This window comes from Macrosteles quadrilineatus, unplaced genomic scaffold (assembly GCF_028750875.1).
Source record: "Macrosteles quadrilineatus isolate MER2022 unplaced genomic scaffold, UCM_ALF_1.0 Scaffold_6__1_contigs__length_79288215, whole genome shotgun sequence".
Lineage (NCBI taxonomy): Eukaryota > Metazoa > Arthropoda > Insecta > Hemiptera > Cicadellidae > Macrosteles > Macrosteles quadrilineatus.
This window is the reverse complement of record NW_026542599.1, coordinates 55,743,695-55,770,927: the sequence shown is the minus strand read 5'-3', so window position 1 is coordinate 55,770,927 and position 27,233 is coordinate 55,743,695. Positions and strand designations below refer to the sequence as shown.

General features: G+C 35.1%; 1 protein-coding gene and 1 long non-coding RNA gene across 2 annotated transcripts in view; one reads left to right on the top strand and one right to left on the bottom strand.

The window, feature by feature from the left end:
- The window catches only part of LOC128996981 (C-Maf-inducing protein-like), a 100,207-nt gene that overhangs the window by 38,707 nt on the left and 34,267 nt on the right, over positions 1–27,233 (bottom strand). Inside the window, exons 5-9 of the mRNA XM_054422552.1 lie at positions 12,275–12,403; positions 10,487–10,537; positions 7,923–7,994; positions 2,565–2,654; positions 1,955–2,146 (exon numbers count right to left, since the gene is read on the bottom strand). Coding sequence (XP_054278527.1) covers positions 1,955–2,146; positions 2,565–2,654; positions 7,923–7,994; positions 10,487–10,537; positions 12,275–12,403 — 534 coding nt within the window. The remainder of the gene's footprint in view (positions 1–1,954; positions 2,147–2,564; positions 2,655–7,922; positions 7,995–10,486; positions 10,538–12,274; positions 12,404–27,233) is intronic.
- LOC128996982 (uncharacterized) lies at positions 4,624–7,285 on the top strand. Its single transcript, XR_008491077.1, has 2 exons — positions 4,624–5,200; positions 6,946–7,285. It is a non-coding gene; the product is annotated as an uncharacterized LOC128996982 (long non-coding RNA).

The following is a 27,233-nucleotide window of genomic DNA, read 5'->3' as shown; positions in this document are numbered from 1 at the left end:
GGTATGTAGGCTGCTGGATATATATTCTTTTCATTATAAGTACCGTAATTAATATGAACGCCAGGGGTAGACCACAAAGGCGGGGAACTGTTCATAGGAATGACAGTGCCCTTAGGAGAGCAAGAGTAGATAATGACGAACTTAATAAAGATATGTTATAACCCCTTTTTAGGAGACCCATGGTAGACGAGAGAAATGTAAATATTCATGATGCAGGATTACTGGACCATGAGTGCATTCAATGTAGTGTTCTTCATTTTAGAGAAGAACTAACGAATAATCATTTTATGACATGTTGCCATAACAGACTTATTAACCTTCCTCAGCCAAAAACTAATGTAGAATTTAAAAATTTGTTTGAAGAGAGCCCACAACTGTATAAATTCATTCCACAATACAACAGTGCGATGGCTTTTGCTTATTTTTCAGCCAGTAAGAGAGATATTCCAGGAAAAGGACCATACTGTTTCAAAATTCAAGGACAGATTTATCGTTCAATCTCAGATTTGCTGCCTCAACATGATGAGGACCCCAATGGCCAATTGGCCAATATGGCCAATTGTACAGTATTGACACATCAACAGCAACAGAAATTCGTCAAAGGCGTCGAGAAAATAGTGACTTAAAACCTGAAATATTGTCAAAACTAGCTGAAATTCTATTAGAAAATCCATTTGCAAAAATTTACAAAAGAGCTTCGGAAGAAATGGTTGTACAAGGTGACAGTGAATTAGAACTTAGTTTTGTAGACAGGATAAATATGGATCGTCGTAGGTATAATAAGCCTACTGCAAATGAAATTGCAGGCGTCTTCAATTTATCTGAAGGCAAACCTCCAATTAATTTTTAAAATTCCAAACAGGGAAGCTTTTATTTATCCTCATTAACCACAAGACCAAAGATATCTTAGTAAACCAGTATTTATTCACAAACAATTATATGTTTGCTGCCTTTTCATGTTAAACCACTGGAGTGATTCAAATTATTTATTGAAAATGACATCATCCAAAGCAAACAAACAAAGAAGAATAAGCAAAGAACAACAAGCTGGTTTTGACACAAAAGATATTAGGTAGGGATGCCTATTCTGACACATAGATAATGTTATTCTGAGTTTGTTTAAATACCGGAATTGCAGTATGTTGTTTTACATTTGAGATTTTTAGGGACTTATTTCCCTACAAGCCACTAGTATAAATATAAATTGATTGAACACCCTCCGAAACAAAAAAGAAGAATACCTACATCAGTTGTACAGTTTTATAGAATTAATATATGACATTGAAACTAACAAAACTGGAAACACGTACAGCGACAAACCTGCAACACTATACTTAGATCAAAGAAACTGCAAATAAGCCAGGAAACCAGGCCATTGAATGGCCCAAACACTAACACCCTTGCTGTAGTCTAAGAAATAAAATGGAGGAAGGAAGACCTCTTGTTGAGACTCCATCGCTTGTCCGTCGTCTCGTTATTCAATCGACTCGACCACAATACTAGTGACCGCGCGGGTGTAAATCGTTTTTAAATATATACTACAGAGTTATTGATAAAAAGATAGAAACTTAGGAAACCCCCTGAAGATACCTTACAAGCAGGTGAATTTAATAGGGCGACACAAACCTCTTACCTACTCAAGAACAAAGGCAACAACACAAAATGTAACCTAATATTATTCAAGTTCTTCAAACTGGGATGGTAAAGAATATATCAAGGCTCCTGGTCCAGAAGTGCTAAGGTAATGGGTAATTTCAGGCTGAACAGGTACAATCAGCTGTTGTTGTCTGAATCCTTAAACCTGACCTCTAAAAAAGCATTACCAAAAGGGCTTCACTGTCTGGACCAATATATTTTTATTGGGAGAGATTCCTAAACGCCAGGGTTTAAACACTTACACCCTGACAGTGCATAATGCATCTCTATAACGTAAAATAATCCATGGTTTACTCACAACATTGTGCTTCAGTATCCTATGGACGATAGGTGTAAGAGCATCACTGATCAGAGGTGATCGAGGATGAGTCATACAGTGATGTGAGAACAGGCGACACATCTCAGGAGACGGAGGACAGTTCTCTAGAAGTGGAGCTAGAGTAGTGATCAGCTCCTCACTGAACAATCTACCTGACCAGCACTGGTCTTCCTGTGGACATACAAATATATGGCCGTTTTTATGTTAATAAATAGATGCCTATTTGGCAACCACAAAAATAATTAATGCGTTATCAAGTATTTTATTGAAGGTGCCCTATTAGGCCCACAGGTCAAATTCGTTTTGCTTGGTCACAAGGTTACACATACCTATCAAATACCTAATGCCTAATTAACTGTACGTTTTTAACTTAGGTCTTCCTTCAGAGTACTGTGCTTTGACTTCTAGAACAGCTGTAACCCAGCAGTAAAGTGTTAAACTTTAACAATGCTGGGCATTTATGGGCCATAAACCAATGCAAAAGCTGTTTCAAAAATGTATCAGACTAGCAGGAGACAATGACAAAGATGTTAGACCACAAATAATTTATTCAACTTTAGGAAATTGTACTAACAACACTAATACATACCTCAATAAGTAGCCTGGAAACAATATCTATAGGGACTTGATAAACACACTCATCATGTAGAGGGGTAGTAGTTGCTAACTCTACCAAGTTCTAGAACAAACAAATTGGTACCAATTTAGTTTCAAATTATATGTCTATTCTTGATATGATACAATAACTTTATTCAACTATCTTGTTATTAAACTATCATGCAAATAAGCTAGTAAACCTGAGAAAATTTTGAAAATAATGTTTTAAATGCAGGGACACACACGTCATACAACCTTCCGGCAGTGCGGGATTGGAAGTGGTGAGCACACATGTCATACACGCTTCCGATTCGTCTCCGATTTTCTCCTCCGGGTCACTCCACACTTACCAGTCTGATTTGAAAACTACGTGCAGAAAGGGGTCAACATGTTAAAAAATTTTGGACATCAGGATTTGATAGCGGGGTTTGTCTCAATGAAGAGGAAGAAAGCCTGACATCTCTGAAAGGCAGCGGAAAACGGTGGATTTCAGTCCATTCTGCATGGAAGGAAAGACCCTCGAATGAGAGTTTTTCACGGTTGCTTGCTGGTTTTTTTATATGCTTGCGTACTTCCTTAATCAGCTTCTCTGCTTTCAAAAAAACCAAAATTTTAATACACAAAAACAACAACTAGTCCATAGCAACAACGCCCCTCCAACAGCCGGACCAAACAAAGAACAGACTGCAGTGTCGGTGCGTGATTTGAAGCCAAATGGGAGTAGGACGGACACTCCGCGTTTAAAGTCCAGTACCATTCCTCTCTCCGATAGTCGTACACCATAGTAAGATTGGTATCGGGTCGGAAGGGTGTTTGACAAGTCAGTGTGTCCCCACCTTAAGGGTGATAACCTACAACTTGGTTTGGACAGATTGTAAGTGCACCTACCAAGTAGCCTAGGACTATCTTCTAAAAAATATCCATAGTGTCTACATGATTGTTATCTTTTGAGTACAGACAGGGTTGGCAAAAGGGGAAGTCTTGATATCCACAGTGTATATACCATCATGTAGATTAACTTCACTAGTCCATCTATGGTAGTCTACTACACAGAAATTACAAGAAATTTTGCAGTACTTAATAATCTGTATGAAAATTGCCCATGTAGAAATCTAATTCTGGCCCAGGTTCTGGCCAGTACTGGTACAGTACTGGCCAGTACTGCTACAGTACTGGCCAGTAATACCCAGGTTCTGTCCAGTACTGCCCAGGTTCTGACCAGTACTGCCCAGGTTCTGGCCAGTACTGCCCAGGTTCTGGCCCAGTACTTCCCAGGTTCTGGCCAGTACTGCCCAGGTTCTGGCCAGTACTTCCCAGGTTCTGGCCAGTAATGTCCAGGTTCTGGCCAGTAATGTCCAGGTCCTGGCCAGTAATGTCCAGGTCCTGGCCAGTACTGGTTAGAACCTGGACCAGAACCGGCCAGTACTGGCCAGAACTCACCAGTACTGGCCAGAACTCACCAGTACTGGCCAGAACTTGCCAGTACTGGCCAGAACTTACCAGTAACTGGCTAGTACTTGTAGATTCTAGACCAATAATCAATCTTGACAGAGTACAGTATGTAAATAAAGGAACCGAGGTTAAGGTAATAAAATACAGATATTTGAAGTAAAAACTAGTCAATTAGTTAAACCTATATTTATTGAAAAAATAAGTTTAAAGCAAGACAAAATTTATAGGCCTACATGTTTAGATAATTTTCAAGGGTAAAAACTGTTACCATCAATAATATCGACTCAACTTGAACTCGCTCCCCCCCCCCCCCACCATGGTTTTAAACCTCTCTGGATTTGGATCCAGTCCAGTTAGTCCAATTGAAGGTTTGGGTTTGGCAATGGCTTTGACCTTTGACCAATGAATACGAATACACAATTTAACGTTTTTTTAAGCTCAACGCATCGCCAACAAAAATCTAACACAAGAGGACAATAATTAAGACGAGGACAAGACAGAAGTGAGAAGAGCAAAGACGAAGATAACTATTTTTTTTGTACGAGTTCCATTCCATTCCAAAATCAAATCCGATTCAATCCAACGTGACGCACGCCGGAGCGGAGCGGAGTTGTTACTAACTAACCTCAAATCTCAACCTGTCAGTTGGTCAGTTCAGTTTTGGTCTCGACATCTTTATTAACAGTTAATTTCTAACTAAGGTGTTCTTGTCTTAGTTATATCTTAATATTAATCGTAGAACAACGTTCTACCTAATTTGCTGTGAAAAATATCTATTCGTGTGGAATCAGAATGGATTATCGACAAAGAATCAGGTCGAACTTGGCAAACCATCAGGTTTATAGACAACTGAGTTCACAGGCCTCATTTTAGCAAAAAGTTGTAAGTAATGCACCACAGGTTTGCATAAGTGTCATATTATTAAGTTGTCATATTAAACTCATAATATGCCTTAATGTTGAGGTGGCTGTTAGGTTTAGTTTTTATGTGTCCAGTACCTAGTATAGGCCTAGGTAAACTTTAACTTAGGCCTACCTTATTCAGTGCAACAAAATAAACTAGCCTAGGCCTAGTTCCAATTTTAACGATTTTCTACTCATTGAAGTGTTAAATTTGGAGTTGTGAAGTATTTAGTCAGTATGTTACTTCATTATTTGATCTCACAAATTGTGTACGGTACGGTAAGTTTAGGCCTTGATAGCCTAGGCCTATGACTAGGCCTACAAGTAAAGCAAACCTTGATTGGATTTGTAAATTAATGATGAGATTCGATTGCAATTAAGTCAATTTTTAGTACCGGTAGCCTAACTTTTGTTCAGCGTAGGTTCCGTTTGGGGCTACATTTGGGTACAGTTTCCGATTGAAACTATCAAATGGAAAATATTGATTAATAATCGATTTTGAAATATATCTAGGCCTATTTTATAATTAAACTATCATGACCTAACCTAACCAACCAAACTTGCTGATGGTGAAAAAATCGCATGAAGGCTTACTAATCGAATCGATAGTTTCAATCAATATTAGCATAGCCCAGTTAAGAAACTGTACCCGCCTACTTAACTTATGCCTAGATCAAAAGTAGGTAACTTAGGCTTAAACATCAAAATGCAAAACTACCTACCTAATGAATAAGTTAGAGCCTACACAAAAACATTGTTTTTCATTTGAATGGGCGGCTATTTTTATTCACAGATTGTTTCGTTAAGTAAGTTATCTTAGGCCGGACTAACTTAACTTAACTTGATGTTTGGTTATGTTTGCTGTTGTATTTTATAATAAGAAGCCTACTAAGTTAGCCCTGATTATGTAAATAATATGATAAATAGGTCTTAGCTTAAGTGCTAAGGTAGGCCTAAGGCAGAGAACCCATGATGGGTTACATTAACGGATTAAATATTAAAATAGTCTACTTCGATATAACTTAGGCCTAACTATCGATTAACATGTTGCAATCGATATAAATATTGAATTTCAATATTGATTTTCGTTTACAGTAAGTTATGGCGTTTAGGTTAGGTTACCTACCTAGTTTAGTTTATGAAACTTGTTAAAAAACTATATGAATAGGCCTACAAATTGATGTCTTTGTAATCACAAAGACATCAATTTGTAGGCCTATTCATATCTCATATCATATCTGTTAAACAAACCAAAGTAATATCAACTCTAATACCTACCAACAATTTTACTTTGATTGCTACTATCATAAACTAAACTAAAACAACCTAACCGCCGCAGAATGTGTGGAAAAAGTCTTCTTGAAACAACAATATTGATACAATTGTTACAATGGATATTTACATGAAAGCAAACTCATCCGATACAATATAACTACAGAATATAGTAGGTTCTCTACGGAACTGCACCCTTGGAAGTGCCAACATGAAAAAAGTACGGTAACAAGAAAGATAGGCTATAACATTTTTTTTTTAGTCTTTTTATTTTAAGTCCCTATAACTGAGTATTTAAGTAGGCCTACCTATTTAACTTTATTTATGGCCTTTGAAATGATTTTTCATTATACTTATATAAGTTACGTAGCCTATTACAGTAAAATTTTAAGATGGCCGCTTAAGTTAACCTGAATTGGGATAAAACTAGATTACCTATTAGGTCCTATATTGATTCTAAATTGTGTAGGCCTATTGCCAGGTTATTTTACAAAATCAAGTTTTAATTCGATTATTGAGATATGTACAATCTCATTTCTATTCAATATAAATATAGCCTAGCCCGCATTAGGAACTGCGCAGCTTACATTAAAAATAATGGAGTTGTTCAAGTCTGCACATGTACATTGAAAGCGAATTAGCCCAAACTTAAAGACAACCCAACATAAAGGCCAAGCTGAGCTCTGGAGATACAAATATACTTACATCAGCTCACCATTTTTTATAGTTGTAACTTGTCTGTTTCAGGTAAAAAAACTTTATGACAACTACTGTACTACATTTATATTCTAAAGACCATTGTGTTAATACTATAAATCTGACATTATTAATTTGATTAATAATTATAACCCCGACAAATTAGATTCATTGGATATTTTGATTGTTTAATTTTTTACATTTTCAATATAAAATTAAATTTAGTATTGTAGGGTATTATCAATAGTATTCTTTTTGGTGATTTTACTTTTTCATACAACTTTTATTGTAATTTTGCAAAAAAATAATTTATTACCTAACCTTGATTTTTGTTAACATAATTTGTATTTTAGCATATGTAATTTTCAAATACAAATTGTTTATTGCTAAAGGTGTCTTATTAATTCATCTTCCATATTGGTTCAATTCTCACTACTGTATGATCCAGATACTGGTCCAGTATTGGCCAGGTTCTGGCCCAGTACTGCCCAGGTTCTGGTCCAGTAATGCCCAGGTTCTGGTCCAGTCCTTCCCAGGTTCTGGCCCAGTACTACCCAGGTTCTGGCCCAGTACTGCCCAGGTTCTGGCCCAGTAATGCCCAGGTTCTGGCCAGTACTGCCCAGGTTCTGGCCCAGTACTTCCCAGGTTCTGGCCCAGTACTTCCCAGGTTCTGGCCCAGTACTTCCCAGGTTCTGGCCAGTACTGGCCAGTTCTTGCCAATTTTGGAAGTGCCCAGAACCTGGGCCAGAAAATTTTTTCACTGGCCCAGAAAATTTTTTTCCACATGGGTGGATAGCAAATGAGGTCAAACAAGTGAGGATTCGGCAAACTTACCTGTTTAAGCCTGCATTAAACCCCTTCTGGGTTTACTCCAGCATACAAATTTTTCAATATCAAATATCATGGCATTTAATTTTGGATACTATTCAAAGTTTATAGAGAATCACAATTAAATCAAACTGTGTTAAAATAATGAATATTAAAAGTTTAACAAGGATAACTTACTTTTTGCTTGAAATGGTTTTTACCTTGAGTTCTTTAAGTATCACTTCCGGGCGTGTGGAACATGTGAGCAGATTTTGGTACTTGAAGATGTCTTTCTGAAACACAGAGAACGATTTTTAGATTCAGTATTTTTCCGTTAATCTATAAATGAACTAAGTTAGTTTTATCAAATAAGGAAATGGTTTTGTAAAAAAATGGCTTTGTATCGTTTTAAAGGGTTGAGCTGCACCTTGAATATTGTGGTGACCATGGATAGTATGAAAAATACATGCAAAGATGCATTTACTTATCCAGGTAGTGTATGGTAATTACTTCCATCTTTGAGGATAATACTTCCCCAGTAGCACAAGTCGTTGGCCCACTAATCGGTGGGTAGGCCACGTTGGCTAATTCAACCTTCATTGGGCTAACGTAAGCTATTGTTAGCAAATCGTACTTCTGGTAATATTAAGAAAAACCATTTCATATAGCTAACAATAATAATAACTTAGGGTAATAGTAAAAAAACCAAAACTGTCTTCTAAAATGCCGCAAAGCGAGTAGCTCCCTCCATTGGCCCAACGTTAGGAAATGGTCGGCACGTTTGGGAAATTTTGGGTGGAAATTTTAAGGTCTTTTAAGGGGTTGGCCCAACGGCAACTTGTATTAGTTGGCAAAGGGAAAAATCGTTGGGCTTTTGTTGGATTTAAGTATAAAACATTCCAAAAGACATTTGAACAATAATTCATTTATTTAATAAGAAAATAAATGCTATGGCAGCAGAATATGAGACGATTTTGTAGATAATAAATGTAGTCAGATGATGTGATAGTTGCGATACTAGATACAGTGGTGGAACACCTGCTCAACATAATATAATAATAAATAATAATAATAACGCAAATATTTAAAAAAATTAAAATTTTTAAACTTATTTGATCAAATTGTTAATAGTAAAATAATTTAAGAGGAAAGATTATAATTATTCATTTTACAATTATAATAACATTACTAATGGTATCTAATTATTTAATCTATATTCAAATACCGGTATCCTCTCAGACTCCCAGAAAAACAATTTAACAACTTGATGCCTAAACAGAATTTACATAACAGTATCAAAAATATATTAAGTATTGTGACCATTGCAACTGTCGGCTCCTCTTTAACCGCTTAAAAACTGATCATATATCTACAACCACAGATAGCTCAGATAAGTTAGGTAAGGTAAGAGGTTCATAAATTGTAAGTACAAAACCTCAATCCCTCAAGCCTCATTCAAGACCTGTCAGGGGAAAATATATATTTTTTTTATTGTTTATATGAACTATTTATTCAAAATATTCAACTGAAAAATATGCTTTTCGTGCTAAATCTTTATTATTTTGTGTTTTTTCCTTTCTCCCCCTATACACCATAGTATATGGAGAAAGTATTGTTTTCGTCAAAATGTTCGAGTTTGAGTGGATATATTCGTTTTGGGTCCCCCTGGACCCAAAAAAGTGATTTTTGAAGTGATGTCTGTGTGTGTGTGTGTGTGTGTGTGTGTGTGTGTCTGGATGTGTACAGAGCTAGAGACTACACCTGTGGTCCGATTTCGATGAAATTTGGTATGTAGGTTCTAATCCATGGTATCTCCAGGTGTTTTTTTAATTTTTTTGAAATTTTGATTTTTAATGGGGATTTTCCCATAAAAACCCGGAAAAATAACGTAAACATCAGATTTTCCCAAAAATGGCCTGAATGATTTTGATAAAGATTTAGTATGTTATAGTCCTTTACATTCTGAACAAAATGGTACCAATCCCATTTCTGTAAAAATTAGGGTTAAAAAGTTATTGTAAATTATGTTATTTTCCCATAAAAACCCCCATAAAATAACGGAAAATCTGATTTTCCCAAAATTGGCTCAAACGATATTGATAAAAATTTAGTATGTTATAGTCCTTTAAATTCTGAAGAAAATTGTACAATTCCCATTTTTCGTATATTTACGTTTACCGCTTACACATGATAAAGGTTGTTGAAAAACTTATGGGAGAAAGTATGTGTCAGAATGCTGATACTGTTTATTTTTTTTTGTAGGATGGTTGTTCCAATGTTGGGAGACTGTTGGTTGGGGCAACCTCGTGCCTCGCGACATGCCCATAACCATTGGCCAACCATTATCGCCGACAATTTTCCAACGATGGCCCCAACGATTTGTGCTAATGGGGTTAAAGCTGGGTTTTTCTAGGGATGGTAGCGGGGCGAGGAACACTGAGTGCAGATTAGTGATTTCTCCTCTTTTCTTAGGTAGGGCTTATTTAATGGTACAGTTCTCCTAGAATTGGAGCAGACCATCATTGAAATCCCTACATTTAGCACTCCACCTCTCCGCCCCTAGAAAAACCTGGATTAAGGCAGCAGAGTCTCTACTTATTGTTTAGCAATAAAACGAATAAAACATGGTAGGCTTATATTTTGGATCTAGAGTCTGATAAAAAAAACAGGTTATTTAATGATCGAATGAACTTAATTTAACAATATAATAATCCCTTAGGACACTAAAAAGTTGATACCAGTAATTAATGTAAATAAGTTAATTGGCTAAAATAGATTAACTTACCTTCCATGAAATAGAATTAAACCACTGGTCCCGGATGTAGGCATTACTAGCCTGAAACAGACATGAGAGAGGATTAAGTTATTGGAACCATATATTGTTTTATTTCTATTACTGTTAATTTAAGTTATTGTTAGTCGATTTTGGTCATTTAATTATAGGCTAGTAGGCCTATTATTACATGTATTTGTTTTACTTTATGTTCAAGTGTTACCTGTTAAATGTTGTTTTTAACCCTTTCAATGTCATGGGATATTGTTGTGCGTCTTTTTCCCGAAAAGTGTACTTGTACTGTGGGCCACCCCGACGTTTCAAGAATACTCTTGCCCCCCCCCCCCTAGTTTTGATCCACGCATTGAACAGTGTCTGAAAGAACCTTAATTAGCTGGACAAACAACTAGAGTTATTTAGTACAATAACAGTAGGAAAAATGATACTGTACTGGCCAGTTGGCCTAGCTAGCAACGAACCCTTCCCCTTCCCCTAGCCGTAGCGAATAATTTTTATTTCAGCTGCAGTTTTTAATACGAACAAAATGAGAGTTAAAAATTATAAAATTATTTTTATATTTTTTATTATAAAATTAAACTGTTATAACCTAACCTAACCAACCAAACTTGCTGATAATGAAGAAATCTAACTTATTGAAGGTCTACTAATCAAAATATAGTTATGTTCGTAAAATAAAATTATAAATGCCTTAAATTCTAACAAAAGATGTAGGTACAACAGGTATAACAGTTATAAAAAGTACCGTATGTAATCGCATTCCAAGCAAAACCTTTGACAATTAATAGGATTCGATCTTATTGCCTTCTAGCATTGACTTTATGTCTACACAGTGTAGTATAAAGCCAATGCTTCTAGTGCTCTAGTCTAGTGGCTCAAGGCCCCACTAGAAAAAAACAGGCCATGCTGCATTGCTGTAGCACGGGCAGCACAACACTACACGTCACAGTGGTGGATAGTTGTACTGTACTCAACTCTTACCATTAAAATCTTACAAAAAGCCAGATGTTTATTTACCTAAAACATACGGGAATGAGGATGGCAATGAATTTATTAATTAAATCAATCCATCCACTAGTGTGAAGTCATGGATCCTGCAGCATGGCCTGTTTTTCTAGTGGGGCCTTGAGTGGCTCCTGGTTCTATCCATCCATTACACAACAAACAAACACTGTTGGCTACCCCTCCGTATCGTTGCGGTAAATGGTGTTCCCTTAGCCAATTGAATGCTCTCATTTTGTCCGTATTAAAAAACCACAGCTGAAATACAAATTTTACAGCCGTAGTCCCTAGCAGCGCTAGCTTAGACTAGACTAGACTAGACAGACTTCAGCTGATCTACCAACCAAGCTCCCCTTCTTCTTCTTCTTTTGTTGTTTGCTAATACAAAGCTGGCTTGTTTAACTTACCATGTAGCCCCGCTATTTAAACTTAGCTATGTCACAACAAATGTAGTATTTTTCTTGAAGTGTTAGGTTAGGTTAATGTTATTTTTTATATAAATAGAGGTTACTGAGGTTAAATCATTTTAAGTAGCTATTTTATAGACGTTATGCAAGTTGGATGGATTGTTAACGTAGAGGTTAAACTTTAAAAATTCGAGTTTAATTTTATGTAACCGATGTGACATTCTTCTCTTCAAAGAGACCTGAAACCAGCTGCTTACTGAGTAGTCTGGTTAAAACACACTAGTTACTAACTTAATTGCACCAGCCTAATTTCTAACTAGATATTTACAAAACATTACTGTCCATTATTTACACACTTTTTCAAGGATGTTACCTGTAATAATACAGATCCGTTAGGCACGACAAGGCGAATGCAGAATTTGTGGTTAGTGTCCCATCGTTTTACCACATAGACTTCTTGCAAAGCAGAGTAAGGAATGGACATGTCTAGGAAACCCATAGGCTAGAACAGGGAAAACCAAATAATTTACAAACATGACACTACCTTTTTATCATTTAAAGATCCATACACTTTACACTGTGATTAGGGCTACTATGTATCGTTGAATACATTGTAAAACACTATTACCCTTTATACTATATTAAAATGAATTTAAAAGGGCACTAGTATTTTATCACGGCCACCATTTTATAATGTATTCAACTATGCATGTGTCCGTGGACGTGATAACTCGAGTCATTTGGTACGATTTTGATGACATTTTGGCTTGAAGGTGCAGGGCGGGTAAAACTTTTGAATAAATTCGCAAACCAGCAAGATTGGGTCATGGGAACGGGGTATTATGATGTTTTTAAACCCTTGAAAAATATTTTTTTTATTATCTCCGTTAAAACATGGAAATGCCCAATTTACAAAGCAGCCATTATGTAGAGCTTAAAAAACCGATTTTATACATCAAAACGCGTTTGTACAACTGAAGGTCATGGATAACGCATTAAAAAAATCTACGTTTAAAATTAACTTTTTTTTCTTATGAAGAAAAAGAAAACTTTGTAGTTTGCTTGCTTGTGGATGTAACGTGATCATTTAATTTTATACTAAGGATTTTTGGTCAAAACCCCCTTTTACAGTACCTTTAGCAGCAAACCTTTACTTGTTTAATTTCAGTTATTTAAATGGTGAAAAACTATATCTCTTGTTTATGAAAACATTTTACAAAAAGTCCATCCAAAACGAATTGATATTCACTTCGTCTGCAGGGTTGCTGCGGTGGCGGTCTTTTATTCTACATTGAGCTACAAATTTAACTTGGAACTTACATCCACATCACATAAGACGTGTATCAATAGACAAAAGCTATATGTAACAAAATTGAAGAGCGGCTTTCAAGGTCGCTCTAAATGTTAGGACAAATACACTGAAATACTTCAAATAATTGAACTTAATCTTTTATTTTACTGATAGGTCATAAAAAATGCAAAACTGTTTTGAATCACGAAGTGAGAGACTTAGACTTGTGTGCGATTTACAACTAATTACACCACACCTCCAGTCGGTTATTTAGCGAGCCAGTGAAGCGTGGGATTGTTCCCGCTTTGCACTTCTATCTTTTCCACCGAAGATTATAGATTATCCACCGTTGGTTATCACAAATTAAACATACATATACATTATACATGATATGATATGCTGGGTACGTAATCTTTATGGATCAGACAAATGCAATTTTAAGGTATGTACTATTCAGTACAAGGTAAAGTATTTTAACTACTATAAGCCTTCTTTCACACTAGCGCGGTGCGGGACCGTCCCGCACCGGACGAAGCTGTTTAGACTATTGAATCATATGGGAGCTTTCACACCAGTGCGGGTTGACCCGGACAGACCTAAACCTCCGTCCGGGTTGAAAAATCACCCGCACGAACCTAAACTTCCAATGCGGGTCGAAACCGCATGAATAGTCTTTAGATCATGGGTTCTTATGTACGCTTTCACACTTGCGCGGGGCGGGCTGGTTTCGCCCGCACATAAATCAGTAGTTTTGACTGTCTATGCCTATTAGTGGTTGATTTTGTTGTACTCTTGTTAATAGGCAAGTTTGTTCTTGGTATTGAGGTTGAAATTTATATAGAGCTTATTAGTTTGGTTAAGCTTTATATTTTGGTTCAGTTTGAAGGTCAGCGTGTAGGACGAGACCTCCACTGCAGCAAACCATCTTTCATTTGCATGTTAAATTTTTACAAAAGATTTTATTAAACATGCCTGATTTATTTAATATAAAAACATTTGGTTTAACGAGCACTTACATGTTCTTCTAAATATATGGAAGGAAATGAAGTGTTGTTTAAGCTAAAACCACTTACAAAAATATGTGCATAAAAATCATTATATATAACCAACTACAGAATCACTTTATCTCCTATAGTGCACTGAAAAAAATGGTCCCAGATGTTATAGTATATTTCATAACAAGAGTTTAGAGTGGGTCATTACATATTTGAGACCATGTTTGAAGTGCGAGATCTATCCCACAGCTGTCACCATAACTTTTAAAAACACAATGAATTGACATTTTTACACACACGGCATCGATCCAATTAGGTTTTAGCAAGGGGCACTGTATTTTATTTTCGGATACAGCAAGTAGTATAACCACCTTACTTTTATTTATTTGAATGAAATGCATCCAAAAATCACAAAGTTTCAGCCTGGAAACGCCCGGATCCGGGCAGCTAGTGTGAAAGGGCCTTGCGGGTCGCCCCGTATCGACGGTGCGGGACGGTGCCGCACCGCGCTGGTGTGAAAGAAGGCTAATTAATTTTTTTTATAATTTTTATATTAAATTCAAATAGAACAGTTTGCTGTAAGACTATTCCTTGTAAGACGGATATGTAAATACTATTTTGCCCTGAACCAAAAATAAGGCATAAATATTATATCAACAACAACAAATTCAAGCGTAACCAAAAATAAACCTACCAACCCCGTTCTAATCAATCTATCTCTACATTATTCGCATTTAATCTTTAATTCAAAACCCCGTACAATATCGTTTCTTTTAAAGGTTCAAAGATATTCGTTGTAAGTAGGCGTTGTTAAACGTTAGTGTGTTAACCACCTTTACATCAGGGTTTCTGAAATTAAACAAAAATATTTGCTGACAGGTGACACTACAAAATTTTTTTACGCCTTTAATAAAAAAAAATAATAATAATTTTACAAAGCCATAAAATTGAGGATGGCAGTCCCTCATTGTCAGAGAGGGGGCTCTGATACGAACGTTTATTAACCTTTCAATTCAATCCAATTTCTTTCTCTGCTTAATTGAACATAATTTTATCAAAGGATAAAAGTAATATTTTTATTTTTACAAAAATATAATTTTTACACAAAAAAATAATAGACCTACGGTCGTATTTATGTTTTTTAAAAGTCACATAGTATCAATACTGCCAGTTTTTATGACTCAGCTTACAGCTATGACTCATCTTACTAATTGAACTTCTTTTACGACTTTCTTCTGATTTATGTTCACTGATGAAACCATACTGTCCCAACTGATGCTAATAACTTCAATTACAACAATTTTCATCCTCATTATTTGGAAGATTGCAATTTAACCATTTGACTTTGCCGACTAAAACCTCTTACATAAAATAGTTTACACTCAATCTTCTTACTAAAATAAGCTGATTCCTTTAATCAGGTCCATTTTTTAAAGGCTTAATGATGGAGAACATCTGGAAATGGTTCTGAACCTTCGAACAAAGAACCTTTTAGACTGTTAGGTGAGCACTACATATTATGCTACGTCACTGTGCTTATCTGTGCCCGAAAATAGTCTTTGAATCCAAATGTCAGCCACGTTCACGTAAACTAAATGTCTTGTCTGAATAAATAACAATTTGAATCTTTGTATTAATTGTTTAATCCATTTTACTTTTTAATTAACCGTATAGAAGTTAGAGTTTTATCCTTGAAGATAAAATTGAAATTGTCATTAGTTGATGTTGGGAGGAAGATTTAGAGGAATGCTCAGTTCACCTCAGTTTTCAGATCAGATTTACTGGAGGTCGAACACATGGTTAAAGCAAGGTGGGAGGGAGAGATAAAAAGGGTTGGTGGGGATTTTATCCCTGGGAGGGATCAAGTTCATACATCAAAAAACGTGTTATGATTTACAACACTAATAATGTGTTGAGTTAAGAGTGCTATCCATATTACACCAAACTCTCTAAATTTATTTGGTTTCATTAACCAATATTTTTCATTTTTTAGGACAAGGAATTAAATAAAAACGCAACTTAATTAAGTCAGTTCTTTCAAGGTAAATTTAGAAAACAATAAACAGGTACCTAAATTAATTATTATTGAAAAAAATACTTTCTACGAACTACAATATTGTTTATGCTTATTGAAGTTTCTTAGTAATGGAATACAATCAAATATGCATTTTAACCAAGTTGAGCAGAATTAAGGTAATAAATAGTTTTATAGATGTTTTTTTTTTATTTTAATAAAATCTAGCTGACTCAATTTCATAGCCCACTTTATTCTGTAATTGTTTCTCACTATTTAAAAAATCTTTAATTAAATGGCACTGTTGGTGTTGGTGATGTTGAAGTTGCTTCAGAGGATTAACGCGCATATTTTCCATCACTCTAACAAATATGGGTTAACAAAGCCTTTTTCACTGATCAGTGAAGAAAATTGTTCACAATAGTCCTGAAAAGAACAATAAATAAATATAATACAGTGACTGAATTCAGGTTAGTCCTTTCTGCACTACCTTGTCTTTAAGCCAAAATTCACCCATTTAAATCATCACTTATTTTTTTCAAGTCTTCGGGTTACCTACTATAATTCAAATATGATTTACAAGTAGGGATTTCTTGTTGATTGTGTGGGATAGAGTAGTGCCGCAGCAACAGAAGGGGATGAGGGGAAGTGTGGAAGGCATTGATCTGTCGGGTGTTAGGTTTAGGGGGTGGTTTTGGAGGGAAGGGTAGATGGTTTTGGGGGGAGGGTGACGACACACTTTTCATATTTCCCACAGCTAGTCCATTACCATTCCCCGAGATACCAATGTAATGTTGGCTGCTGTGTTGAACAAATACTTGAACACTCTTCACTCAAAAGAAGTTTTTTTTTTATTTATAATATTAAATTATTTTATTTCAATTACCTTTAACAACCTAACTAAAGAATCGGTGAGTTGGTTTGGATAAATGGCCAAACCAACCTGATCCAACCATGAAAAGGGAGTTTTTAGGAGGTGGTTTCCTCATAAATCTGAATTTGTAAATAATTTGTGGGAATTTATTTTTACGTTTGTAAGAGACATTGAAAACAATCTTGTTAAGTCAATCAATGTGGTGTAATATAACTCAACTCTATAGAACATGGATAACTAAGATTGTCTTTTAGTGATTGCCAAAGGTAGAGTAGTAGGGCGATGACCTAAATGTTATCCTTATGGAGGTTGATTTAATTGCTGTATATTGTTCTGTGGCCGATATTTAAGAGGTAAAAGGTATGAGGTTCTATTTTCATACCTGAAAATTGCTTCATTTTCTTCATTCTCTTCTGCAAAAATTAATATATTGATTAAAAATTTGTGATTCTCGTAAGATCAAACTATGTACTTACTGGTTAAAGATTTAAAAATAAAATCCTTTTATTTTGAACCAGTAAAAACATGCCAAAAAAGCAAAGAAAGAAATATTTTACTTAGTCTACGTTTCCAGTACAGGGGAATTTACTTGTTACTAAACAGGCAGAAATTGTATTACTTATTATCATTTCACTTATAAAAGTGTACAATACACTACAAATTCTATCTATTAGTGACAATAAGAGAGTTTTTTCTTCGTGAAAATGATATTGTTCTAAAAAACATCATTATTTTTTTATTCCAAAACTTACCACCATATCAGCATTTATGGTTTAACAATTATTTCTTTTGGTCTCAAATTTCATAAAATCAATTATTTTGAACACACAATAGAAAAAAAATTTCAGTTCCTTTTAGAACCTAATACCTAATTATCAACTCTTTTATTCATAAAGTACATCTTTAGGTTATTTTCAAAGGCAAACAAACTGCACAATACATCGTTAAATCGTGTACATAACTTGAGGAATTCTCTTTCACTCGAAGGAAGCTCATTAGACTACTGACTCTTTGAAGATTTGACACAGACGAAATAATTCATACATGAGCTCTAGGGAGAAAGGAGAGTAAGAATGGAAGAGAAAGGAGCAGAGTGACGTCATTTGGCCATTTATTATTCCACTACCCGGCGGCCGTGTCGTCAGCTGTTACTGAGACCAGCTGATCGAACATGCGGCATTGGACACTATCAGCTGTTGAGTGTCTCATGCAAATTCTTGGAAGTGTAAATTACGCAAGATTTGAAGCCCATAAGGAATTGACTACGACATCTGATTGGGTATTTCGGATTATGTGGAAATATTTACTGATTTTATACATTCACGAATGTGTACTAAAATAACTGGGTAGCGTTACCCTATACTGGCTTTCAAATTAAAAAAAGTCTTTGATGGGTTTTAGCCTAAACAGAAGTATTTTGTAACTATTATTAACACATGTTTTTTTTTTTTTTTATTCATAAGAGAACGCTGTTTATATTCTAACTAATATTTGTTGTATCGTTCCTGGGATCGACCTAGGATCACTCTAGTGCTGTTTTAAGACCTTAACAACTAGATTATCAATACCAAAACACGTCTGACCCTCAGCTTTGGGTTCGATTATACGCCTGCCTTTAAGCACACTATAGTAGTACGTTTTCTGTGCTTTAAGTAACTTCTGATAGTGAATTGGTCAAACCATTTATAAAGGCCTGCTTTAGCCAGTTTTTAATAAAAGAGAAAATTTTAAATGAGATACTCTTCCATACTATGATAATTGATAGAGGCGAAACAAAGTTTACAATTAATTGCCCTAAAAGCATTCTCGATTTAAAAATTGAGTGGCGAAAATACGCAATATGAACACGGCCTTAAATTAAACTTTATTTTTCTTATCCAAAAACTGACTGCAACATGAATAGAAAACCCCAAGGCGTCCTGGTGTGTTTTTAGTCATAGTTATTAAATTCTATGATGATCAAATAAAATAAAACTAGTGTACCTGTTGCTCGAAATCGAGCAATTTTCAAGTACCGGTATTATACAGAAGTTATTTTAAAACTACAGTTATAACGGTCATAATTTTCGATGAGTTTAAAAGACCCGACTTACGTAACTTATGTAACTAATTGAAATACTCACGCTATTTAATAGCGCTTTGAAATAATAAACGCTTCTTGTAAAATATATTAGAAATTTTTGGACCCGACCTTATTTTTTAGTGTTTTCTACAAATATTTCCCAACTTAAAGCTATTGCCAGTAAACATTTCTTGCATATATTTATTTGATCTGACTTTAGGTAGGTTTACTTTACCACTGTGACAACATGAAGTGTCCATATTCTTCATGGTTTTTGTTTTACTTCCAAAAAGTTGCTTAGCATAACTGGCAAAAATGATTTATCTCCCCAAGTGATTGTGTACCTGAATTCCTTACTGTGAGACCAGGCCTCTCCTCTACTCTTCCCATACGTATAAGATTCCCTATTAATTGTCTCATCCTCCTGTTTTCAATATTTCTCCTTTAAACTCAAGAAATTGTCTGATCTTCCAAACTGATTGACTGTTTAGATTTGTCTATAACCTCCTAAATATTTACAAACATCAATATTATTTACTCCCAAAATGCTAGTGAGTTTCTTTTTATATACAGCTGTTTTTGTTTTAAAATTTTGATTTCAATGTAATTCTTATGGGGAAAATTCGACCTTTGAGAGCATCTCGTGCCCTTAAGGGTAAGAGTTTTTAAATTCTAAAAACTTTATGCAAAACTACGAATTGAGACGAATTATTTGACCTCAAACGTTAAAATCGATCCAGAAATAACGGAGGAGTTTTGTTCACAAAAAACAGCCCTCACCTATTATTGAGATCCTTATAGCACATGTCTCCAATTTTAGTATAACCAACTGTTTCAAATATTAGTGTCAATTTCAAAGTATTCATCTGTTCAAATGTAAACAAACATTTTCTCCCTAAGAATTTATCCCTAAGAATAACATGGGAGCTTGGAAGGCCACTGTGGCAGAGCCCTGCTGGAAGTCCCAAGTTTTTTTGTTTGATGGCAAAACTACATGCTAAGACCTTTCTAACGACACCTTGGACATGGTGATCGGTAGCACCACCACTCTAAAACAATTATGACAAAAATATGCCTAGCGTATAAAATATATAGATATCAGATGATTCAGCTGGTCTTTGGCAGAAACAATGATTCACTAAATCTCTACGCTTATTCTGCGCGTAACGGGATGAGTGAACGTGAGCGCAACAATTCTTCCACCTAGCACCTATCCTACTTACCGGTGTCACTGATGAACACAATGTTATTTGTATTCGTCTAGCTTCGAATGTAGGCCTACCACATTTATTGAAACATCGAGTTTGGATTGTACAATAGGACTTCTCGTCTTAGAGTAAATAATTAAAGTCTGTTTTATTGTGAGTTTCATACTCAGTTACGGTTGGATTCATCATCGATGCCGACCACGTTTTTTATGTTGAATTTGAAAGTATGCGTTTTGTATGTATTACCTTTATAACTGATTTCTCAAACTGAAAACTACTACGAGCAAATACTGCACTTTTGTGAATCATTGTAAGTCTCTGGTTAGCGCATAACTATACAGCAAACCTCGCCATTAATAATTTCCACTAATAAATAAGAAAAAAACATATAATGGTGCTCGACATAAACGCAATGAAGAGTTGCAGAACATGAAGGGTAGCATAAGGTTAAACAATAAAATAAAAAGTCAACCTGCAGTATCCAATGTCAAAGATATGAGTTGCGAAAAAGACAAACGATTCAAAAAATTCTCAAACTGTTTCTAGAACTCGTTTTGCCACAAAATATTCCATGGATGTCAGAGTTCTGTTGGTTTATTTTTTACATTCAATCATCTCGTCAACCAAACATCTCCCAGAGGTCGTAGTCTGTTGTTAAGATAAACCCTTAACGATCTCATTCCTTAACGGCAACCGTTACAGGATAACAGGTAAAAGCTTTCGTCTGGAATCCAGCCGAATGGAAAATAAACTTTCACTGGTAGGAAAACTACGAGGACTGTCCGAAAATTAAGGTCTCCATCATATTCCAGCAAGCTAGTTCATCATATTGTGCTAGGCATATCTATAATGATTGAAATACTATAAATTTACTAACAGAAGACTTACCACAGGGTTTCACAAAAATATTCTATTTCATGATCAGTGTGTTAAAAGTCAATCCCTCTCATTATTTGTAAATTTCATTCTTTTTATAGATTCATCTTTTCACACTGTCTAAAGTAAAAAGAAATTATTTTAAGATTGCGAAAAAGATAAATAAACCTTCTCGGACTTAAAAATGTATCCTCAAGTTTTTCAACAATCGCATTGGTGGCTTTAAAAGCTTTTTTAGGTCATATAATTACAGCCTATGTAGTAAACTACTGTAGACAGAAACTTGAATAACAACAGCCACAATAACACCCTCAACTACTAGAAGAACTAGTGTAGAGCGAAATATTTGATAACCAAGCGTAAGCTAGGAGAGAAGGTGTGATTGGGGAAAGTGGTCTAAATAAATATTTCATTAGGCCCTCAAGGCCCTTTCTAACACGTACATCAGATATGTCAATATATATCCTAATCATGGTGCAAGCTTTACTTAAAGAGCAGCGTTTTTGTACAAATAAAAATACTTAGGCCACAATAATTGTGCAATTACTTCAGACAAATAAGTTTACAATTTCGTTACATAATTTTTATGTTTATCAAGAATCCTATAGGCAGCTATTCCGACTCGTTTTTGTTAGCTTCAATGATGATGAGAGGATACTTAAATCAGCATCAAACGCTTAACGGGAAACCCTCTCAAACCGCATAAACTTTTGGTAAAATGACGGAGATTGAACTAATTACAAATTACAAACCTCAAGACTACCAAAACAACCTGAACATGGAGTAACTTCTCATGTTACTACCGTCAATTTCTGTGATACAAAGCTTAAGTCGAGAACATATTTACATAGCCGTTTGGGAAGTAAACTCACAATTCATCACATTATCTAAATGATTTATTTTGGTTATGATCAATTATCTCTTATGACTTTTGTCTCTTTCTATGTACCAACCGTGTGTTAAAAACGATCAAATTAATCTCAAGTGTTTACACACATTTAGGGGTCAAGTTTGTAGCAATCTTAAGTAAATAGTTTAGTTTTCCAGCGCTTTGATGACGCAAAAGAATGTGTAACCACTCCGGCAATTCTAGAGGTCAAACTAAATACCACTCAATCTGATTTTCAGACGGGCAAACATTGTTTAGTTTGCTTTACGCCGTGGGCGTCCAAGTTAAGTAGGCCAATGCTAAAATAATTTGGGCTATTACACTCCCAGTGCTATAATACATTACTTCGGGGTAATTTCGAAACACCCACACGAATCATGTCCTTCATAAATTAAGCTATGACTTTTTAATCGTTTAAACATTTTCAATAGGTGTTAAATGGTCTTTGGTCTTCGCATTGTTTTAATTTAAAAAATGTCCCCATATGAAATTGTAAGGTATTGATGCAATATACTTTTTGGGTATTGGTACAATTGTCTGTGGGTGTTGGGGTGAGTTATCTTTGTAAAGGGGGAGTTTAACCTTTTTTAGACTATGAGATTTAAAAATAAATACTTAAAACTTAGAACAAATTATCTTTGACGAATAACACGCAGAACGCAAACAGTTTACTAAGACCAATCATGGCACACAGCTTTACTACCACTCAACTGCACTCAGGCAAATTACATCGACTGCTAGTTTAAGTAACGAGTGTTGAAAATAAAACGGGGAATCCTTTCAAAACGTTTACTGTAATTGATCATTTTACTGTATAAGGATAACTAATCATTAAATTAAAGAAATGAAAACAACATATTTGAGTTATTTTCAATTTACTGTATGCATTTTTCCTGAGGAAAGTTGTGCTAACGTGAGAGGCACCATATTGATTAACCTAAATATTAAGCTGAGAACCATCGGACCATGGCAATGTAAATCATAAGATATTAACAATTTTTAATCCCAGGCTTTCTGAATAGTCTTGATCTGTAACTTGACCAGCCATTCCCCAGTTCGAATACATAGGTACATTAAATATTGTTTCAAAGAGTAAAATTATGGCATGAAAAACAAATGTCTCCGGAAGAAGTTTAAATCAGTCGATCAACAAATTAACAAGCAAGTTATGGATGTTAGTCATACAAGCCATGAGCAGAGAGCGTGCTAAAGCTTATTTATAATCTAATGATACATGGTTTGGCAATTAGAGCGACATTAAGATAACATGATGACGTAGGTCCGCATGGAAATGTTAGTTAATATTGTTCGATTGCCAAAACACTGATTACGCAAATGTTTTGTAAATTAAATGTAAATTTGCTTGGCTGGTGATAATAATAATAATAATAATAATAATAATAATAATAATAATCTCTTTATTGCTTTTTGACAATTGTACATTGTATAGCAAACGTCAGTCAATACAAAAAATGCAACAAATAAGATAAAATATAACATGTAGCTGTGTAAACTAAGGTCGGATATTGGGTAGGTGTTTATTTATAAAATCTGTATATATATACTTTGTAAAAACAGTAAATGAATAAACTATTAATTAATAACAATAAATAAACTCCTATTAAAAGAAATAACAGTAATTATTTTAATAAACATTGACTAAAATCTAACTAAACCCCTGGGGAAGAAAATTTTGTGATCAATTCAACTCCAACGGTATTTAGTGAACTCATCCACCCCGTAGAACACAAGATTCGTCAACTCTCTCTTCAGTCTTGTTTTGAACAAATGAGAACTCTCCAGGCTTTTTAGTCTCTCAGGAAGAGCGTTAAGGAACCCGACACCTACTTGGGAAGGGAGTTTCGCAAACGCAGCTGTGCGGTGTTGGACAGTGCGAAAATCGTCCCTTGCTCTAGTTCCATAGCTGTGGATAGCATTGCCTTGAATTGGTAAGTGTTGGAAACGGCAATAAACCACAGTCTCCAAAATGTAAAGGGGAGGTAGGGTCAAGATTCCAAGCTCCCTGAAAGCAAGCCTACACGTCTCTCTTTCATGTTGACTTAAATTTGCAATTAGTCTGATGGCTCTTTTCTGGAGTATAAACACCCTTTCAAAATCTCGATTGGAACAACCACCCCATAACCTAATTCCATAGGTAAGGTGGGGGTGAACAAGGCCATAATAGGCCATGATTAGAACTTGTTTTGTGCAGGTCTGTTTGAGATTCCTTAAGGCAAAAATACCTTTTGTGATTTTGGAGCAGAGGCTATCAATGTGATCTTGCCAGTTCAGCGCCTTATCCAGGTGCATCCCTAAGAACTTAATAGAATCAACCTCCTCTAGAGAGGTGTCATCTACCATTACTGTGGGTGTAGACTCATCGTCACGGTGACGATAAGGTATTCGAAAAAGATATTACCGAACAAAAGGATAGTACGACCTAAATTAGCCACACAAGGGTATTTTGCCTAACCTGACTCATGATCAAACCTGGTTTTAGCAATCTGTTAAATATTTTAAAGCAGTTGTTTTGATAACAGCAGCCCTGAGAAATGTTGACATGTCAGTGATTTTAGAAAATCTCAACTATTTGATACTATAATTTAGTCTAGACGAATCTAAAGCCTAGCTACGGTATTGTAAATCTAACAATGAAACAGGACGTTTAAAATTAGGTTCGGTTTATTTCATGGCAATCTCTCTAAGAAAAGCTATCAATTTTAAACAGTTTAATCAATGGCATTTAATTAAAAATATGTAGATCTGCAAAGCTTGCACGATTAGTAACATGCATAAATATACATTTGGTGCAATAAAATGAAAAATTGAATGTGATAATATCTATTGATGAACAGCATTTATAATGTATACGGTTTAGTTATAAAATTGACTATAAACGGAATATACTTCCGGTGTAATGTAAAATTCTAAATAAAAGCCAAAAACGTAGTGTACTCTGATGAGATGGTCTACCAAATAATGACAATATTCTGTTTCAAGTAATAAATAAATAAACTGTTAGCTATGATTATGATACTGCATTGATTTTAATTCATATTTAACCCCATACACTAGTATATAGACTTTCAATTTATATGGACCAGCTTTAGCTTTTTTATTAATCAATTTTTTATTAAAAAAGAATGTAGTTGTGTGAGCCAGTCACAGAATGCGCTAGTGTCTAAAATACTATTTTATACCTTATGTTTTGTTGCTGACCAGGTTGATGGGTAATAACAGTTGCTATAACTATAATGCAGACTGCAGACTACGAGGGAACATCATAAGTCCTTCCCTATGTTTGACTTGGTTTAAAAGGTTGTGCATTCGGCAGAATTTAGTAGTTTAGATCAGCGCAATCTGTAGGTGGCTAACATCAACTGCGATGATTTTGATAAAAAAGCTGGCTACAAATTTAACATGGGGATGGAATGTCTAAGTCAATGGTAATAATAAAAAAAACTTCAAGAGACTTTAATTTGCAGCTGACAAAGAAAAATATTTCCCTAAACAATTAATATTTACTAACCTTGAAAGGGAGATGACACAACTTGAAACTATTTTTAAAACACTCCATTGAATTGTTATTCAGTCAGTATAGCAATTCAGCCAGTTTCAGTCGCCGTTCTTACTTTTTATCCGGTTATGAAGGATTGCTAAATACCATTACCATTTAGTCAAATATTACCACAAACAAGTAATTGGCACAATTATTCGCTTGGAATAGGAATAGTATACACCAACGCATATAAGGGATATCAGTACACTGTCAGGGATTACTGAACTCTATATTAGTGTACTGTATTATAGGCCAAACCACAAAAACTATCCTCCAATGTTTCACGACACTTAGTATTCCCACTATTCCTAATGCAAAAAAATCGTTAAAAATCAAGAATGCGTTTGAGAAAGGGGAAACACAGGAAAACAAGTATGGCCGTAATTTTATTGAAAAGTATGAAAGTATTAAAGCGTCAAACAATCTTGACTTGGACTTTTTGGCTAACTGACTTTGGTGGTACAATAGTAGCCTATATATCGTACCTAGGGCCGAAAATCAGGGTTTGCCTGCTCGAGATTGTTTTCAATGCACATTGTTATCAATGATTGTTTTTCTAACGCTTATTTAAAACCTGACGTAGAACTATTTCAAGAGGACCTTGATTTCGTAAACAAAAAATAAATAAGGAAATCAGGATATCATAATGCACCAAACTGTAGTTTATTATGCTTCGAATTAGATGCATATTAAACAACTAATTTTCAGCAACCAATACTCAACTTTTTAAACCAAGTGCACACAAGAGAACACCCCTTATTGAAATGGCGTTTACATTACAAACCCAAATAAAAAAATGACGCTTTCAAACCGGTTAGACTATCGTTGGCAAGACAAACCCGTTATTATTAATTTGTAACACTCATAACACTTTAAATTTAAATGGCCGTAATATAATTCGTTTTACTACAAGCCCGTCAGACACAAGTTATGCATGTGTGGTTACATGTACGTCTTTTGTTAGCAAGTCTATTTTCATCGCTATTTACTTTTCATAGCCGCATTTGTGACGTAAAGGAACATTAAGTTGGTTGTAAAAGCTGTATTAGTCACAGTTTGACGATAGCAAGACGCAGTTGAAACTACCGTATGTTGTAATGTTTTTTTAAGAAGACAAATAACTAGGGGGCGTTCGCAGAGGCATCCACAAAATTGAGCGGAGTCATCAAGGGTTCGTATTATATTGTTTTTGTCATACTGCAGTTAAATCAGTAGTTTTTAATGCATGCGTTGCGGGTCTAAAGTAGCATTTTTATTCTGTAGGGAGTAAAAATCTTTTTTAGCCTCTATGGAGTAAAAATCAGCTGTTGCCAACTCAGTTGTAAATTTCGATTGTAAACGATTGCATGTATCTAAAATAGGTATCGATTCATGCTTAATCATTTTAACCTACACAGTCTACAGTCTCTTTCCATAGCATTTTAGTATTGCAGATACATTAATAAATTCCCAGACTCAACATTGCTCACGTTTACTACTTCCTTCACCAACCCCTACGTCGTGGACCTGTTTTCCTCTCTTCCCATAGCATTTTAGGATTGCAGATACATTAATGTAATTGCCA